General features: G+C 46.4%; 1 protein-coding gene across 6 annotated transcripts in view; it reads left to right on the top strand.

The window, feature by feature from the left end:
- Positions 1-20,311, top strand: part of LOC139052848 (hemicentin-2-like) — a 363,460-nt gene extending 343,149 nt beyond the window's left edge. For all 6 annotated transcript variants that reach the window (XM_070529997.1, XM_070530000.1, XM_070529995.1 and 3 more), the window contains 7 exons: positions 9,529-9,639; positions 10,643-10,849; positions 11,490-11,945; positions 12,973-13,269; positions 14,597-14,923; positions 16,508-16,834; positions 17,985-20,311. In XM_070529997.1, the coding sequence (XP_070386098.1) occupies positions 9,529-9,639; positions 10,643-10,849; positions 11,490-11,945; positions 12,973-13,269; positions 14,597-14,923; positions 16,508-16,834; positions 17,985-18,241 (1,982 nt within the window). In that variant the 3' untranslated portion in view covers positions 18,242-20,311. The remainder of the gene's footprint in view (positions 1-9,528; positions 9,640-10,642; positions 10,850-11,489; positions 11,946-12,972; positions 13,270-14,596; positions 14,924-16,507; positions 16,835-17,984) is intronic.
- The last annotated feature ends 225 nt before the right edge of the window (positions 20,312-20,536 follow it).

The following is a 20,536-nucleotide window of genomic DNA, read 5'->3' as shown; positions in this document are numbered from 1 at the left end:
AGCTTGTGATCTTTCTCTTTTTTCTTCTCTTTGTCTTTAAGGGCGTATATCTAGGCATGACCTTAAGGATTTCACTGCATTTGTAATATTCACATCATTATCTCATTTTGTGCACGTGGCACATTTTCTGACGTGAGCGAACCAGGAGATGTTGGGAGCAATATGTGCGGCCTCTGCTACTCTTTACACGAGGAATATGTGCGACATGATGGCCGGAAAGTCCAGTCTTATTTTAGATTACAATAAGACAAGATTCGGATTTAAGTCTAGACTTAGAGGCTGGCGTTTGTGCAAGCGGGCCCAGGTCTTTCTTATTGTGCGAAACTATAAAAAAATGATTAACATAAAAACTCATACGTTGGCTCCTGCTGTTTTCGCAGGTAAGCTAAGTGGCCTGGCGTAAATTAGCAGCAAGAAAATCTTTGACAATAATTTCGCTTAGTGACTAATTACGCTAGCTCCTGTTTTAATTAATTAATTTATGGCACATGAAAGTAGTAATGTTGACATTGAAGCCGATGAGTTGCAGAGTCATGTCTCCTTAACAAAAAAAAAGTCCTAAGAACCCACCCACGTTAGACCAGTGACTTTGTAGCATTGTGCTTCTAAGCTCGAGGTGGTGCATTTCAAAGGAGAGGGGGGGGGGGGGGTCGAAATAAAGAAAGGTTGGGCAGAACCACATCCCACGATGACTGTCGATGGTAATGCGTTTAGCGTTCAATGAATATAGCAACACAACGTATTGCCAGCATCACAATGAGTTATTTACGAGGCCGTGTACTGCAGCGCGACTCCTTCCTCGCGCTTTCTTAAAAACTTAGCAAAAAACTTATATATTAATTAACTGTGCTTTTGTTAGCTCCACCCTGATTGCCACCAAAGGTTGTAGGGTTCAACCCCTAATTTTGATGCCATTGAATTTTGCTGCCATAACGCCGGGCGATCAATTTTTCGACCCGTGAGCCATCCAAGGCTTTCGCTTTAATAATGCATAGAAGACGCAATAACGGTCCCATTCTTAAGCTATGGTCTATCTCAGACGCTAGAGATTGAAAACTGCGTTTGGTCTTTTCATCTACGATGATACCTACAATACATTCTTTCGTTTTTTTCAATCGTTCCACCTTGTTACTGATATACATGACGCAGCGTTTTCCTCGCTTAGGTATCGCTGGGCCGAGGGTAGCAGCCGATCGCTGGTGTATTAGGCCCCGAAGCGCAGTATTCCGTATGATTACCTGAGAGAGAGAGAGAGATAGGGAGAGAGAGGGGGGTGTAGGAAGGCAGGAATGTTAATCAGTCAACAGTCTGGTTGGCTACCCTACGCTAGGGGAAGGGAGAATGGGAAGAAAGAGAAGGGAGAGTGAGAAGGTGTAGAGACGCGCACGGACAGCTCTTGAGCTAAAGTCGCTCGCGCAAACCACACGTTCTGAGCGAGCACAAAAGTGCTTTCACTGCCTGGATGATACGAACTTGCCATAGAGGTTCGTCTGACACTTAGAAAGGAGCAGCTCGATGGTGGCGGCCTCTGTCTAACGTACTCGCGTAAACCAAGTGCGCGTTTTTAAGCCGTTCGTGCAAGCTGCGATTTCTGGAACTCGATCCCTTTACGATGCGTCGATCTTGCGCGAGCGCTGCATCTCAAGATTTAGCGCATAATTAGATCTCCGCGGGAGAGCGCGGACGGGCTGGCCCAGTTCCCGAGTTTATATAGTGCGGGGAGGCGTGGATCTCCCTCTATATAGTCTGCCGTACTTGCGGGTTCGGTAAGCGCTCCGCCATTCGACATCATCCCTAACTCGGCTTGACGGCAGGCGCTGCGGCCTCGTGTACTCGGTGGCCACTTTTGAAAGAACCTTACGCTTCCGTCGCCCCTTCCTTGTCTCCTTGGCTTGTCCCGCGTCTCGTGATCCAGGCTTTCATGCTGAACGCCCTTAAAGCGCGTTATTCCTACCTTTCGCTCGCCTTATACGCGAGGTGTCCTGGTAGACATCTCCCCTAGAGACCCAAGCACACCACGTAGACACAACGGCTTTTGAGTCGGTTCTTATTACTAGCCGGCATGTTACGGATACGGCAAAAAAGAAAGAAAGAAGGAAAGAAGGAAAGAAAGAAGGAAAGAAGGAAAGAAAGAAGGAAAGAAGGAAGGAAAGAAGGAAGGAAAGAAGGAAAGAAAGAAAGAAAGAAAGAAAGAAGGAAAGAAAGAAAGAAAGAAAGAAAGAAAGAAAGAAAGAAAGAAAGAAAGAAAGAAAGAAAGAAAGAAAGAAAGAAAGAAAGAAAGTTGTATCGCTATAGCAACTGTACCGGAACTTTAGCCACATTCGCTGAGTTCACGTCGTGTCCCTAGTTTCGTACGGCGAAAAAAAGCAGAAAAAGATTCAACTCAATCGAACGCAAGAAAACAACGAAAGCATTAGCGCGTAAAGCTGAGAAGGGATCTCATGCTGGCTGTAGGCACGCTGCCTATAAGCTTAACAAGGAGCGATGCTAAGGTTATCGCCCCGATCTTTTGATCGGGTGGGAAGAGAAGTTAATGAGGCGTTTCAAATGCGCGCTATCTATCGCTGTAACTGAATAAGAAAAAAAACACAATTTTGAACGCAAGGCATCCTAAAGAAGCAGAAGGAAAAACGCTTGAAGTGAACGTGTGGGCGAGTAATGTGAGCTGTAGGGAATATTTCTTTGTAACTTTATGTATCTTTGTGTCCGGGCTGCATCTCTGAAATTTCCCGTATTTCAAATCTGCACTAAGGCACATGCCCTAACGGCATTAAAACGTTTCTGGCGCTCGTGCGTGACGTTGTTTCTGTCTTAACAGCGGATCTGTTCAAGCTTTAGTTCCGCCGTGGAGCGTTACCAGAGAACTCAGCCCAGCTGTGCGCCGCCTCGCGTTGCCTAGCAACCACCTGCGACAGCGCCGAGTCACGTAACCTCCTCGCACCACACACGCGTAGGGCGGAGTCATGACGTCACAGGCGAGTAAAAGCTCGGAACAGCCGGCGCGGCGACACACCTCTCGCCTCCTCTACTCCGTGCGTACTTGCTGCTGCCAAGGAAAGACTGAAAAAAGTCCGGACGCCCGAAGATGAAGCGGCTTACCAAGAAGAGCGCCGTACTGCCAAGCGAGAAGCGATGCATCGCCGCCGAGCTGATCCGGAACACAGGCGCCAAAGCTGCGGCTGAGAAGAGGCGACGCCGAGTCGAGGATACCGAGTTTCAGTCCAGGAAACGCGAGATCCGGTGCGTGAACGCTTGACGTCGCCGAGAAAGCGATCCCGTCCTGCGACTGCTCGAAAACTTCCAGCGTCAAGCCCGCCGAGACAACTTAACAAAACCTAGCAAAACCTCGCAAAACCTAGAAACAACTTAGCCAAGCCTACGAACAACTTAGCAAAAACTAGCACACCCTCGCAAAACCTACAAACAACTTAGGCTAGCCACGTAAAAGCTAAGTGATCACAACCTCCACTCTTGACTCCACCGGTGCAAGCTGCGCACGTTTTTCTCTTCTTGTCGTTAACCTGTCCCTTCTTACGCCGTTACACTATGCATCTAGTCAAGAGGATAGCATTTGCACCTTGCACTCAGATTGCGTCCTCCTCCTTGCATCCGGGGCCCGCGCAAGATGCCGTGTCTCTATCAGAATGCTCGCCTTCGTGCATAGCCAACCCCGTCAGCGTTTCCCGCCGGACATTACGGTTGCATACGCTCCAGTTGCCGGGAAGCGTGAGAAGCAGACAGGGGTCTTTGAATTATATCACGCTCCACTCTGAAAAGCATCAGCCTGCTCCAAATTTCTATATAGAGCAATGCAAACCTATTCCGAATACGAAAGTTTCATCATTAGATGTGATTTTCTGGCCCGGATAAACTGGCTTGCAACGCAATATTACCGTCGCTGAACTCAAAATTAACTTTTACGGAGCGAAAACCTTGAGGCTTACTTTTTCGAGTGCGCTTGTGCTAGTTATAAATTTAAAGGACTGTGTTGCTTTCGACCATCTATCATGTTTCCTGTCTTTTCCAGGCTTTGGTGCAACATTAACCTAAGATACCTGACACGTTCACCCGAAAAAAACGGGCACAATTTAGGGGCCTCGAAAGTAAGTGAACTGGCTGTTCGATTCGTTTCAAGCACCTACTCGAAACAACGTTCATACTTCTTTCCAGTGTAGGACTTCATCCATTGGCCACGTGGTGTTCATTGGCGCTGTGTAGTGGTACAAGTGCAATACAGCATTTCATACCTTTCTGCATCAGTAGTCTTTTGCTCTCTGCACTACAGTACCTGCACCACTGGAGAAAACGTCGCGTTAGCCTATATGAGTCGTCGGTGCATTGCCGTGGCGTACCAGGAGGGCATGCGAACGTGCGTTTCCGTTTAAGCAGACGGCGTAAAGCACTACGGGAATAAGTAGCGGTGCACAGACGTTCCTAAATGCGAGTCGAATCGGCCCTGCTTTTCGAGATGTATTCGATTCCAGAACTCGACTATTTTGGAGCAGTCGAATATTCGTGTCTTTCGTGTGCGTGTTATGGGGCGAATCACCCACTGAAATCACAAGGGAGGCAGAACCATTGAACCCGCCGTGGTTGCTTAGTGGGTTTGGCGTCGCGTTGCTAAAAAAAAAAGAAAGAGAAAACCCGAAGGCGCGGGATCAAATCCCAGCCACTGCGGTTAGCTTTCGATTTCGGTCGAAACGCATAGGTGCTCGAGTACCATGTGCTCAATGCGCATTGAAGAACCTCGAGGTGGTCAAACCTAAAGTGGATTCCAACACTACAGTGTTCTTCGTAATCATATCTTAATATATGATATATAATCATAATGTATCATATATATTAGGGTTACAGAACTGGTGCCAAGGGGAGGGAAGTGCAGTCGAGGACGGCACAAAAGTTGGGGGATGATGAAATTAAGAAATTCGCCGGCGCTAGCTGGAATTGGTTGGCGCAGAACAGGGTAATTGGTGATCGCAGGGAGAGGCCTTCGTCCTGCAGTGGACATGAAATAGGCTGATGATGATTATGCTATCTTGGTTTTGGCAAGTAAAACGACAAAACTAAACAAAAAAATCTTGGACGTGAAGGACAGTTCCAAACTACTCCTCATGCAGAATACTTGCGGTTGCGGTACATGGTCATCGGTTCTTAAATGATCGCACGGCGCTGCGGACTTCTGCGGAATAATTTCTAGTCACTCAAAAGGAACTGCTTGCTTTTAATCATCCTATGCGGGAATGTGTTCCTATATATTCTCTGGTCAGTCTCACCACGTTTGCATTCATTTAAAACATTGTGTGGCGTTGTATGATATCACATTTTGCTTCTTCAATACAATGCTGTTCATTCGTCTCTTAACGCGGTGTTCCCTTCTTTTCTTTTCATTGCTGTCAATACCGTGGTGCTTAAGATAATTGAAAGTAGCGGAAGGCTAAACGTACAGAGAGACAAAAAACAACAGCGCGGTAAGCCCTGTCTCACCGGACTAAAGCCCAAACGTTTGCCTTACTAAATTAAAGGCTGCTCGTTGTCATCAAGAAACGCCTCAATTACTCGGGCGTCTAATTGCAACCGGTTTCACGTGCGCATCTCTATGTATGGAAGCCTGATCTATTTTCTTTTTTACTTACCAAACAGATTCCTGCACAAACCGCCTATTTGATGCTGCTTCAGAAATGATAGAACCTTCATTATTGAATTCGTTATTCGTGGGTCGTTTTTCGCAAGTATTACAATTCGATTATATTCGAAGATTTCTCCTTTCTAGCACCCCTAGAGTAAGACAAAATTAAGAATGTCACTTGTCTCTTTGCGTAGCGTTTATGTGAAACAATTCGAGAACGTGTCGCCTAATGTAAATTCCAATTAACATGTGAGTTAGATCTGTTGTAATCGTTTTCTTTCCATTCGTTTTACTTTGATAGGCCTATTTGTTCTGGTGATCCAATGCCACTTTATTTGTGTCATATTATGCCTATAAGAACGTGGAAATAATTGCGCTTTAAGAGGAAGCTTTAGCTCAGGTGCTCATATTTAAATACATGTAAAAGAGAATTCGTTTTTCTCGGCAACCACTGCACCGAATTTGACGAAGTTTGTCGCGTTTAAAACAAATACTTAAAATCTAAAGACTTTTCGTTTTCAATTGTCGGTTTAGATTGTCAATTCTTTCTTTAAAAATTGGCAAACAACGCAAGCTTTCTGAAAAACTAAACTATTAAGTTTACAACTCCATAACTCAGCAACGACAAACGATATGACAATTCTGTGCATTGCAGCTTACAGCACATTTAAAGCGAACAAAATTGATATGCCACACATGTCAATATGTCAAATATATGTCAATTTCGTAATATGGAAATGCAGCTTCGGCAGAACCCTCGTACACAACGTAACGAATTCACGTAATATGTAAATTGACATATCGAATTTGTCCATTTTGAATAATCTAGCGGATGCCTTTTACAGAACCGCGATATCTGTTCTTGATGCAGAGCTGTCAATGTGTAAGCTTCGTGCTCCTGTATTTTTCGAACTTTCGAATTTTTGAATATTCTTTAAAGAAAATTCAGGCCTTAAATCGAAATTCCGCTTCCAACAGTCACTACACTTTAACTTTCTCTCTCAAATGCAACACATTTCATTAAAATCGGTTCAGGGGTTATAAAGAAACTTCAAGCCCTAAATCGATATTCCGCTTCCAACAGCCACTAGAATTTACGTTCTCTCTCAAATGCAACGCATTTCATTAAAATCGGTCCAGAGGTTTTCTCAGAAAAACGTTTTTGCGTTTTACATGTATTTGAATCGGCCGCGTCGGAGTTGGGCCCGAGCTAAAGCTTCCTCTCAAAGCTTTTAGAGGTGCCGGAAATTCTGGCGCACCCTCGTACGCCATGTTCACGTTAGTCATGACTGCGTATAGTAAGAACACCGGATATCATATCAACCGCCCCGCGTCGTCCTTTTGTATTTTATTCCCCTGTCCTCGTCCTAATTAGCGGTCAATATGATATGCAGTAAATGCCAACTAGGCCAAACTGAAGTTCTTCTGGAGTCAGAACACCAGCCGAGAAGTTCAAGCACAACGCAGTGAATTCTTACTATCGCGATGAGTAAACTAAACGAGCACATAAACTATACCAACTGCGGTGCCAGCCTGTGTTGACATTGTACCGGAGCACAAAAATACGTCTTAACTGTCAACACTTGGACAGATGAATAGATTACCAGGCTTTTTTTTTTCGTTTTGCACTGTCATACGTCCCCGGACATGGGCCGACTTGTTCCTGGTTCGGACTTCTTGCAGGCAATTCGTATGCGCCGGGGGCCGTTCATTATTATGCAAGGCGCGGTTTCCGGACCTTGCGCTTGGTCGCATGGTTACGGCGCTTCAGCGAGAGCGAACCCTTTGTTTGTTCCGGGACACTATAGGCAAACGACACTTCCTGGCCGCGGTTTTTCATCGAAGGCATGTCTGAGCCGTCGGCCTATTGTTGGCGATGCGTTCGCTCTGTTGTCGTACATTGAAAGGCACCTGTTCTCCGACTGGGTGGCGACCGGCATTGCTACGCATGCGTTTTGATGAAGCCTTTCGTGTTGCCTCCTGAGCTTATACTCTCGAATGAGAGCTGCGGAGAGCGCCTCTTTCTTCGATTTCGACTACGTCACCACAACGCTGACAACTGTCTAGAAAGGGGAGACCTTAAGTTTGGCTGTGTGTACGCAAAAGATTAAGTTAGGAGGCCTTCTGACCTTGAATGGGAGACCTTAAGTTAGGCTGTGCCTACGCAAAACATTAGGTTTAGGGGAACTTAAAGCCTTAAATAGGAGACCTTAAGTTAGGCTGTGCGTGCACAAAGCTTAAGTTAGGCTTCGTGTACACAAAACGTTAAGTTGGCAGACCTTATGACCCCACATAGGACCCCATAAGTTAGGTTTTTGCTCTGCAACAAAAACACAAATCTGGTAGTTGTGTAACATGTGCTTCTTAAAAAAACAAAAGAAAACTGAATGACGTCATTCGCGGCTCTATTTCACCAGTCAAACGGTTCAAATGTTTGCGGTTACCTAGCAACCACAGCAGTTGTAAGTGGCAATGATAATGGTTTTATTATGCTTCGCACAAAATGTGAAGCAATGTTTTTTTTTTTTTTCATGCAACATATTTGGATGATGTAGCCCTAGCGTAAATGTTGTGCGACCTAGAGTTTAAAAAACAGTCTTTACGCTTAGTTTCCTCACCGGTACTCGGAGTTTTAGAAGCACTTACGTACCGTTTAACAGCCATTTCGCGTTCCTTGTCAGGCAGTAGCCACAGCTGAATCAAGATGTGCCTAACCAGTAACGAGCTGCATTTCCCGGTAAAATTCTGCGCACTCCTGCTCGATCGCGTTGTAATGGGGCCGAAATATTCCACCTCGTTTCGACGTTTGTACCGCGAAGTGCCTCTCGAAGGCAGTTGACTCCACCAACCGTCGTCAAACTTGGAGACGGGGCAATTTGCCGGCGGCGCATTTGCATAAGCACCGACACGTGTCAGTTCTATAAGTGGCACAAGAATACGTGTACGCGAAGGAGACTTCTTGCTTCATAGCTAAGGGGGGCGGGGGGCGTATTTTCGATTGGAGGGCGCTCCTCATCGGCTGTTTTAATATCATTACTTCTTTTTTCTGGCGGAAAATTTACATAATACCTGGCAGTGCTGTGCTTCTATAAATGGCGATCTCGCTGCGTTTGAACTATAAGGACCGGAATTGTGGAGCAAATTTTACGCAGATATCTCTTCGCAGCGACGTACTTGGTAGCGAGCAAGTCTTCAGTAGTTATCATGTTGAGAAATCTGAACTGCATAAAATGTTGGTAATAAAAGTAAGAGTTGCCTATATTTTTCGCCCGCCAATAAACAGCATAGTTATTATTGCGATAACAACTATATGAACACTCCAACAAAATTATGACCGTCGCCGTCGCCGTTGGTATCGCCGTGAGGCTTAGGCAGTACTGGTAATCGCCTAACTTTAAGCACCCTCAAATAATACGATACGAGACGACATGAACACTTGCATGTTAGAGTAAACGACACAGATTTGCATGGCCACCAAAGACTTCAGCTCAATGCGGGTTCTCAGCGTTCTGGGTTCCGCGTCACCCCCGATAAGTGGGAATGACTGCGAGCTTTCTTGTTTTGTTTTGTTAATTTTGGTATAAAGAACGTCTGTTTTCTCAGGAGCTATTTGTGACACACATATTTTTGTAACAAATGTGACAGAACGTCATGTACGTACGATGCAGACTAACAAATGTGACATTTTACACTAAAAGGTGTTGCATCTGTACACTGTCTGAACATATATAGACTTTTTAAAAAGTGTACCGCCCCAAATTTTGTAGCTCTTGGCCATTAAGTCACGTATTCTTCTGTTTGACATAAATAAAGTTGACTCCAATCCAATCCAATCTGCTTGACCAGTCTCATTCTCGTTTCCAGGTAATTTACCTTACGATGCATTTATTTTTCTCGTGCAGTCTCTCAGCAGCCACCGGTTATTAAGGACTCCCAAGGTAACCAGCTGCTTGCGACAGCAGGACCTTACGCTGAGGGCGACACCGTGCGGCTGACTTGTGCAGTGCCGGCCGGTATGAATTCACAGTTTCGCATTTACCTTACCCTCTGTGACTTCAAGTAGAGTAAGCGTTTAGTCTTTTCCGTGCCTGCAATACTATCTGGTTCCGTGATCGCTTGCTCACCGCATTACATTTTTACATTTCAGTTTACCTGCGTGTCGCCAACTCTTGCTTGTGTTTTTTCGCCAACCTCCCTTGCGACTTTGCCAGACGTCGGGAATCTCCCATCGCGAAGCATCTTTATTACATGTCGCGTGGGGTAGAGCGTCGCAATTGCGAATGCCTATGCATTCCGAAGAGGAGTGAAAAAAAAACATTGTGGCATGACAGTTTTGTGGATGTGAAGAGACAGCAAAAACAAAGTGTGTGAGAGAGAGAGTGAGAGAAAGAAGGCAGCACAGCCAATCAGAACTACACCAGTTACTAACACTAACACTAATACACCGGTTAGTCTACAGTTGAGGAAGAATGAAGAGGGGCAGAAAGTAGGAGGAAAACATAGCAAGCACACGAGCTGCGCCTTCACATTAGTATTCGCTACGCTGCCACAGGCGCTTGTAGAATCTGGTGGTCATCGACAAGTGCAATATTGCTCTTATCACCTTTTTGCACCAAGTTATTCTGCAGCCAGGTTGCCCAGAAAAAAAAAAGACTGGGACTCTGTACACTCACAGTAGCGGCAAGGATGAATGAGTGCTCAGCCTGTGAAATACAGCGTTAAAACACTCGCTTGCTTCACGATGCCACTCCACGTAACACTGCTATTCCAGCATGACTGTTCCGCAGCACTCATGCTGGCTTTGTGCGTAAGCATTGGACACTATTGAAAGGTATCTGTATAGCACAAAAAAAACACACAGGAAGAAACGAAGACGAAGACAAGCGCTTCTCTTCGTTTCTTCTTGTGTCTTTGTTTTGTTGCGCTATACAGCTACCTCTCAGTGTAGACCGACCAACAAGCCCATATCGCCACCCTCGTCGACTGGACACTATTTCGCCCTTTTTGTGTTTGCAGCTGACCACAAACTCAAGCTCGCCTGGAGGCGAAACGGCCAACCGCTGCGATCGACACTGGCTACTGCTGCGACGCGTAGCGGTGGATGGGCGAACCACCTCGACCTCGGCCCTCTTTTCCGCGAAGATTTATTCGCGAACATCAGCTGCGTGGCGACCACTGACGTCACTCTGCCTGTAGAAAGCTCGGTGCTTATCGACATGTACCGTAAGTACGTACAACCTGTCAAAGGGAAGCGTTCGAATCGTCTGGCTATTTTCCACTGCGCAGATGACGTTTTATTTCTGTTTTCTGCTTACGACACGTTAGGTCACGTTACAGACAGTTACTAACGCGTGACGTCGCACTCATATACGTCATGTGCCAAATAAAACTTCATTTAAGTAATAAGATTAGCATGTTCCTTCCTTTATCCATTCATCCGTTATTTAATTTATTAATTAAAGTGACCTGAACAATCCCTCTCATAATCAGTTCTCCCAGAAAGCGCAACTCACGTGCTTTCAATTGGGCGCAAATTTTGTTCCCTATATGATGCATATTGTTGCATTTAATATTCCACGTTTCATTCTCTACCTATTAATGGTGACTACACCCGGAGTTGCGTCTCTTTAGTCCAGTGTTCCACCATATCACTTTGTGTTCATAGTAAACGAAACAAAATAAATATGTTTCTTCGCCGAGAACACCCCCTCGACCTATAACACCATGAATCCATAGACTTCCACATTTCCTTATTAAACACCCCGCTCAATGTGAATTGGTTTTGTTAGGTAACCATACCTCTTGCACACCTAAAACCCCACAATAGTGAAAATATATATACTTCTTCCCCAACACCTTCTAGTGCCGCCTGCAGAAGTTTCCGTCTGGAGCGGGCCTCATATGAACATTGACGCCTCTGAATGGGCTATAGTCGCTCCCTCGGCAACTGGGGCTACGTCTTCGGCTTGGGCTTCCACATCCTCTCGCGAGCCTAGGAGGGGTAGCTCGCCCGTCTTCCAAGGAACCTCTCGGCCTGAGTATGTGGATCCGGATTTGGCTGCCGGTTTCTACGCCCCACGCAGCTTCGAGTGCGAGGCAACCGGAAGTCGTCCAGCAGCAAACATTACGTGGTTCCTGGACGGAATGCTGTTGGACGAGCGCCTGAGTCACACTCACACCGATGGCAACGTGACGGCAAGCGTGCTTCACCTGCCGACTCAGAAGCACGCGGAAAAGCTTCTGGAATGTCGGGCGACCAACGACAATTTGAGGGAACTCCGAGGAACGCTCAGTCGCTATTTGGACGTGAACGTGTCAAGTAAGTAAAAAAATGTATGCTGCTGTATTCTGTGGGCGACAGCATGGATATGTCATCCGCGACACGCTTTCTTTTCTTTTTTAGATTGTAGATCCATGCGCCCAGAACAGTATGTCTTTAAGAAGAAGCTTTTCCTCGGGCCCACTCTTACTGCCCTATTCATATACATGTCAAAGGTACAGTTGCTTTTTATGAGAGAACCGATGGACCGATCTGAATAAAACTGGTCGCATATGGCAGAGAACATTCCATTGCAGGCACTGTAGACAACATTTTTATGTTGTCTACAGTGCCTGCAATGCCTGCAACTTTCATTTATGTCACGGATCATTCTTATAGTAATGACCAAAAAGTGCTACGTTTCTAAACACATTGAAACACGAAGTTTACAAATACGTAACGCTCTAACAAAAACAGCATGAGCAGTCAATGGCCGTAAAAAAGAGTCAAATGCAGGACTGGCTGCGAATTTCTTAGTAATACAAATTTAAGGGCAACGTAAAAAAATGAAATTTATTGAACATCAACGCTTTCAATCGAGAATCACCAGGAGCTAACAGGCGTGGTTGCTAACCACAAGATTAGCCGAACTTAAACTCAATTACATATAATGTCAACATAGTGAATTTTCTGGAGGAACCGTATTACGCAGAAACATCCACTCGACATAGTAAGCAATTGCATTGTAATGTAGTAGTAAGGAAGCGATGAAAGAGCGGAATAAACAGAATAAAATGCAGCTACCGACCATATCAAAAATGCAAAGAGGAACAAAAACAAAGCAAAAAGAACAAAAAAAAACGGGCCAGGCCGGCGATGTTTTTCGGTGCTCCTAACGGCACCGACGCCTCGGTGTATGGGTGTATCCGGCGAGGAAGCACTCCTTCGTGACGCAAACCGGTGTCGTGGCGGTCCCGGGACGGGGCGGACGGTGGCTGCCTGAAGCAGGCCTAACTGTACCGATGAGGTCTTTGTCGTTCCAACAAACGGTTTTCGAATATTTTCCTTTCTTTTTTTTTTTGCGCAGACAAGCCAGAAGTGAGCGTCAAGCTAGGCGCCGGTCTCAACGCCAGCCACATTACGGAGGGAGGGGACGTGTACATGGAGTGCTCCGTCCTAGTCGCTTGGAGAGTCACCGACGTCGCGTGGAGTCGCGACGGGCTGGAGCTGGCGGGCGCGGACCTCGACGAGGACATGGTGGTGACGTCTCGCTACTTGGTGATCCGGCGCGTGACACCCCGGCACTCCGGAAGCTACTCGTGCCGAGTCACCGGCACCCGCGGCGACACCCTCGAAAGCACGCCGCTTCCCATCCGCGTCAGATGTAAGCCACGAGTTACCCACAATGCGGTGCCCCAGTGACTATATGGCGTTCTGCAGCTGAGCGGGAGGTTGGAGGTTCGATTGCCGGCTGCGAGGGCCGCTTTTCGGTAGGGGGAGGCGGGAAGTGCAAGAAAAAGCTCGTGCGCTTAGGTTTAACTTCTGATGGAAGCAGCCCAGGTATCCGAGCTTGTAATCTGGAGCCTTCAGCTAGGACGCATTTCAAGGACCCAGTGTTAATCCGGCGTAATAAGTGCCACGAATCACTCGATCAACCAATCGATTCATTGACCGATCAAGTAGCGAATTTGGGGATGTCTTTGTTGTTTGTGGCGAGGAAACTAGACAAAGCGCAGTAAAGATGAAGACCGCACGTTGATTGCACTCTAGAATGAAAGCGAGTCACCATGACTCTTTTAGCGGTAGTAATGTTTCGTCCAAGAGTTCACTACACTCTGGCGCGTTTTCAACCATCTCGATGGAGCACGACCATTCACGTTAAGAACAAACGCAGCAGTCTGATTTCATTTGCTGGTGGGAAAACTCTTAAAAATTGGTTAAACACAAGAATAGCTGTTCTGCGTCAAGAATATTTATTGCGACGTCCTTGATTGTGGGCGAGTGTAGTTTACCGACAAAAGCGAACAAAAAATCTCGCGGTTAAGGAGTCAACCGAATCACATTACTGCGTTGATTCGCCGAGTGATCGCGAGAACACTCATTGCTGTACTATTACGCTAGTATGCAGCCGCATTCGTTTCATTGAGTCATGCTAAACGCACAAATTACTTCTCTCGTCAGCCTGCCTGTTAACCTGCAAGTTTATGTAAGTCTAGCGTTTGATTGGATAACGCCATACAAGCGTGCCGCACAGCCATTCTTCTTAGCTTCCTTCTTAGCCCAGATGGGTGGGGCGACGGAAAAACCTTGACCCCGGGTGCAATTCCCAGCCCAGGACGAATTTTTCTTTAAAAATCGAAGCACATACGAAGGCTATACAGGCCTCTTTTGTTTAGCTTTGTGCTGGTAATTTTCCTCTTTCACTAAAAGCACTGTAAATAAATATAGTTAGCGATACAACTTCATATAATTGATGCCGTTTCTCATCTTTGAGATGCACCGAATGTTAAAAAAGATTGATCAAAGAATGTTTAGTTGGCAGTTTCAACTACCTCGTATACGTAATAATTGTAAAAGAAACGCGTTTCATTATTTGATCCGATTCGATTAATGCGGGTTTATGGTACTCAAACTGCGCGTCGCCAATGTGAAATATTATGTGAACAATACCAATCTACGCTGACCACCTGGCGTTCTCGCTCTTCTTCCAGACCCTCCGAGGTGCGATTCCGAGGAAGACCGCATCCTGAACGTCGAGAAAGACGCAGCCGTCAACGTGACCTGCGGCGTGCGAGCTGATCCCAGCGACGGCCTACGCTATTTCTGGCGGCTCGCGGAGAACACCACGGACGGCACCGAAGCCACGGGAAGAAGCCCGCCTGCCCGGCGCAAACAATTGCTCGTGCCACTCGTCACGACATCGAACAGCCTGGAGATCATCACCAACGCTTCGCTCTTGAACTCGGCGCTAGCGTGCTGGGCGGAGAACGCCGCGGGAACTCAGAAGAGGCGCTGTCGATTCAAGTTCGTATACAAGGGTACGCGCGCAAGCAGCAAGCAGTCATTCCGATACCACGTGCCCGAGCCATTTATAATGTTTCATATTTCACTTTTTCTTTTTTATTGCAATGACAATTATCTGGACACTCCAGGCGCATTTATGCCGTCGTCGTCGGAATCGACGTGAGGTTTCGTAAACAGTCCAACGGCGATAACAGCGCCGCCTCGCGCCATATGCTGCATGTGCGAGTGAAAGCGTGCGAGGGTAAGCCCGCGATCGCGGCTAAATCTCGCGCACGAAAGGGAGGAAGGCGGGGGAGGAAGCGCGCCATCTTCCGTCACGCGCTAGGCTCCGGGGGGAGGGTAGGTAGGGGGAGGGGCATTCTGCTCAAGGTGGCCCAGGCGGGCGTGCGCGGCCGCCCGGGCCGCTGCATCTTGAAAGCCACCTGCGACGGGCACGGAGTCTGCCGTGCGCTTTGTTTACGCGGCTTAGTTCGCGTTGTTGCGAGAGACAGCGTAAAGGTTAATTCGCTCGCTGTTGCTGCCGCGCTTCCTCGTTCCAGCGTTTGGACAGCCAGTTTTAGAGGTGGTCGAGTGAGATGCGTTCATATTTGCTTCTGCGCGCGTGGCACCATGCTTCTTAATTTAGTTGGTATGCTCATGTTAGAAGTTTATACGTCTGATAAAACTATTGTCCTTACTTGGAAGAACTGTCGACTAATTTGCTATTGCAATCAATGCTTCGCATTTCGGGCGAAACGGCAACTTTTTTTCAAGCTGCTGGAGAATTCAAAGGTTTGCTCTTTGAAATCATTGCTTTGAGCTGCTCGTATCTCTTTTCGCAATATTTTTGCAAGAACTTCGAACAAAACAAATTTTGTTAGGTGATATGTATCCCTCTGTATCACCAGACATAGACGCCAGACATAGACGCCATACATAGACGCCAGACATAGACACTTCATACAACTTCGCATTACAAGACAACGCAAGCTTGACTTTAAAGCTGAAGAATTTAGTCCAATTACTTGTTGGCGATGATAGTTAATTCATTTTTCACAATGAAAGGATGAAAGGCAAGCAAAATAACACGCAAACAACGCGTGCATTCCACGCGTTTTTTTTCTTTTGAAGTATTATTTGGGAAATTTTACACGCAGCAAGATTACTTTTATGCATAAACACGGAACTATGCTGGGCTTGCGGGGGCAGATAATAGTGAAAAGTGTTATCTTTTATTTTCTGTCCAGTATACGTAATGGTATGCTGGCCGAGCCTGTAACTGAGATGCCCTGGACTGATATTATATCGTGCGTTAGTTCTTGACCGCGGCAAGGGCTTGATTCTTGAAGTAATTTGTAGTTTCTACTAAGTGTAATAATGTTCGTTTCTCTTTTGCTCTCTCTCGGTCTTTCTCTCTCTGTCTGCACGTTACGGAGGAGTTCCACAAACTTCAACTGAAGCCAACTCGCTTGCTTCATCGAAGTACCATTTATAGACCGAGGTGTTTCGCGAACTGATGCTCCTTAATAGCGTAAGGAAGAAAAGATTTGGTGCATCTATAAACATCCATGGAGGTTGCTGTAAAAAAAAAATGCAGCGTCCACCCGCCATCTTCGCAGGTCGGAACTCGTCCGGCCTGACGTGCAGTGTGGGAAACTACACCGACAGCTCGTTCTCGCTGACCTGTTTCGTACCTCTCGCCAACGGCACGACGGTGACGTCAACGAAACTGAAACAGGAACGGCGACTCCTTGTACAAGTGCTTGACACCAGGAGGGGCAACCGGTCTGAACGGAGCTTCTGGAGCACGGATCTGGGTCCAATACTCGTCGACCGACTCCACTCCGCCACCGACTACTTGGTCGTGGTTCGAATGCCTCCGGAGGCGAGCTTTTGGACATACGTGCGCACCCTGGGCCCGGCCCAAACCCTAATTGGTCAGGGAGGTAAGACCACACTAAGACTTCCTGGCTTTTCGTCCCGCATGCTTCTTACAGGGTGTGACACAATGGAATGACTTAGTGCATCGTGGGCTCTAATTCGAACTTCTAAAACGACACTGTGTGAACTGGGGGCTTGCATTCTTTTGCGTCGTTGGATTTATCCTGTAAGGCTTTCTGATGGACCTTAGTGGGCGCCTCTCACAGACACACACAGACACACAGACCAAAAAAAAATAGCGCGAAACGCTTATGCGTGACTGCACCTTCCAAGCTGCATTATCTCTCTATCGTATGTGTTGTAAAGTGCTTCGGTGGAGACTGACGTGACTGCTTTTCGTATCACTAGATGATTCCGACTTTCTTGAGGAATGTCCGATAGTAATGCTTTATTTAGACTACGTTGCGCTTAAGTGTGGTTAATGAAGTCACCTTCTGTGGAAATAGTAGCAGGGCAACATACATAAAAAAAGAGAGAAAGCTGTTAAACAAAATGCAAGGAATTCTGTCGGCGTATATTTAGGCACCGTATGCTGCTCCCCGTAGGGAAGAGGATCGGGAACAGAAAGGCCCTAGGGAGAGGATGACGAAAAAAAGCAAGCAAATATACGACCATGGTACGTACAGGTAAGCCAGAGGTGATGTGCGTGGCATTAATGGGCTCGAGCATGTCGGTTAAGTCAGGGCCGCCCTAAAGGAATGAGAAAAGAAATTTTAAAGCTTTACATTGCTTTGGAGGGGAACGCACAGTACCTATTATTCTTGCTATATCTAGTCTTATCTATATCTAGTGGTTTCTGGTAAGACCGCAATCTACTGAAATTACAGCATCTCTCGTCTCTGAAATTTCGACATTCCAAAAGGAAAAATGTTTTGCACCATTCGTAACACACCGCACTTGTCATACTACGAGTTGGTTTGTCAGTCCAAGCCCGAAAAGGCGCATTAAAATAACCTGCAACACATTGTTAAGTTGTGACGCCGAAGTACGGACGTACTCGACGCCCTCAGAGTGACTCCTTCCGAGCCGTCATCCTTGCGTTACTACGACTTTCCCGATCCATCTCTCAGAAGTTTTCTTTCTAGACAGTAGGCGGGACTCAATGAATTGACGTTCCCATTGGAATCTGAACGCGTAATTTTAACTCGCCCGCAGATGTCAAGAGGAACACTCCTGGTGGAAGCTCGACGCTTGCCCTGAGCGTCGTCGTTCTGGCATGCAGCCTCGCCGTCGCACTGGTGGCACTGATCAGCATTTACTGCGCGTCCGCCCAGCATAAGTGGAGGAGGAAGCGACAAAAGCCACCGGACAAGGATTACAAGAACGACACCGACTCCGCTGGTCGTGAAGACGTTGACTCAGCGCACATTCGAGACCACAAGGCCTACCTCACGGCGACGGATAGCTGCTGACAGCTCAGTCCGCAAGCGGAGTGTAAAACCGAACCCGAATCAATAGTCATGGATAGCAGAGGGCAGGGCCACAGATATTTCATGCTGCGGAACGCCGTTTGATGATGATCGGAGCAGATAAGGAAGTTAGCTAATTGCGGACGCTAAGTTACATTAGCGAGCTTAATGGACATTAGAGAGCAACACGGTAACATGTTGCCGGTGCTGTAGACGGCAGTGGCAACGCTGTGAGCGACTTTCGTGACGCTTTGTGCAACCGCAGCCTCTTAGAAATGTTTGCTACATTGGCGTTCTTGTCGAAGAAAAAACTAAAAAGGAACTACCACGATAGAGACTGTGTCGTTGCCGAATCTTCAATCCGGCAGCTAAGTATAATGTAACCACATTATACTTACACCATTATACAGCACTGTATGCTCGGTGACCTCTCTGGTTAAATTGTGCGCCACAAGACGGCGCAAACAGCGCGGACTACGTCTCCGGTAACCTGGTTATCCGTGAAGGGCAATGCGTTTGGCAGACAAGCTAAATATCTCTAACAGCTTACAATAACGGTGATCGAGAATGCATGGCCTGTACTACCCGAATGTTGCGAGCCGCAAAACGAAGGTTTTATTTTTTCTGTCCTAATTGAGTAGTTTTGAGTAGTAGAAGTATTCTTAAGGGGTACGTATATCTTACAGGCTTTGGGTTGCTTGGCTAAAGCCATATTCTGCGACAGACTGTGCCTGGTTGACACTGTGCACAGCGTGACGTTGCATGTCTCTGTGTGCCACACTGACACTGTTCGTGAGCGCGTGACGCTTTGACAGACTGTGCGTGACGGCGTCCACGACGATAGTCTAGACACTTCTTTCTGTCATTTTCTCCTCCATTTCCTTTTCTGTTGTGTTGTCTGCTCTTTTTCGGAGCATTCTGCAGTCTGCGGGGGAAAGCGTCGGGTAGAACTTCTTGCCTTTCCTTATCTTTTATTTTTTCTTATTATCTCCATTAAATAGTGGGAAAGAGGTTTCTCAGACGATTGCTCACATTGTCTGGTGTTTCCACCAGGTCATCAGATTATCCGAAGAGAGGTACTACGTCGTTCTCTTACGTTTCTTGCGAACAGTCCGATACTGTATCTCCAGAAAAAGTTTCTACCGACGGAGCTCTTGCCGACATCGTCTGCAAGGCTAAAACCGCCCGTAACACCACCACCATCGTTATATCTCTGATTAGGAAGCCGCTACATCTCCGGGAGGCAAAAAAAAAGAATTATAACACAAGGAAAATTAAAAGAAAATATCTGAGATCGGTGCTAAGCTCTGTGCCGTGTGTTATGTACTTTCTCGTCTCTCGTCTGTGTGCACTCGTTTCTTGTTCTTTTTTTTTCGTAATCGTTTACGTGTCTTGACGAAGTGCATACTTGGGTAGATTTTCACTAACAAAAGCCTAAAGAGACAAAAAGAACCATTGAGAAACAGTGGCCCCCTCCCAGCATTAAGAGCTCTGGATGATTCGATGTGTTAAAGCTATCAGTACAAGGTTTCTACGCATTCTTTTTTTTTCTCTGCAGAAACGAGTTGACACAAGCACATGTGAAGGCTGCCTGCTTTGCCATAGTCTATCAAGAGGGTTCTTAACGCGGAGTTCCACATCGAGGAAAATTAAAACAGCGATATACGTGCGCACGTTTTGTACTTGGTTTTTTCTTGGTCTGCAATGCAGTCCAATGTCATGACTTGGCGAACAAGGAGACCCTCAGCATAGTGTCAGTGCTTCTACACATGGATCTGTGTGTTGAAACGTTGGCTCAGTGATGAGGGTTCACTTGTTGGCCTTTTCTTGGTGAATTCGAGTCTCTATCAGCGAAGGCTGGAAACTGCTCGTGAGAAAGACTGCGTGAGACGTCAAGTTGGGCACTTTTTTTTCTTCTTGTAGAGCTTGACAAACGTTGAAGGTGTATCAAACTAACTACTTATTAACGAGACGTTTCTTTTATTGTCCATGTGTGCGGCTTCAAGCTATCGTGGCTGTGCATTTCGATGTTAAATTCATTTTCGGCGAAGCACTACAAGTGCATGAATACAGGAATCTAATATATACGTTCAGGTTTATATTGACGGTAGACACGCAGCAATGTTAGCTACCTAACTGGGAGAATAGGTGGGAAGAATTTCCCGCCTTTCGTTGTTTTTCACAATCGAAATAATGTGTGAGGATAAAACGAAAGCTCCATCGTTTTCTTCTTTCTTTTTCTTAGAGATGCACTAAATGCTTTGAAGTATTTCATGCTTCACAGAATACAAAGACAGC

This window comes from Dermacentor albipictus, unplaced genomic scaffold (assembly GCF_038994185.2).
Source record: "Dermacentor albipictus isolate Rhodes 1998 colony unplaced genomic scaffold, USDA_Dalb.pri_finalv2 scaffold_40, whole genome shotgun sequence".
NCBI classification, from domain to species: domain Eukaryota; kingdom Metazoa; phylum Arthropoda; class Arachnida; order Ixodida; family Ixodidae; genus Dermacentor; species Dermacentor albipictus.
The sequence above is the reverse complement of the archived record's forward strand: the minus strand, read 5'-3'. Positions and strand labels throughout refer to the sequence as shown.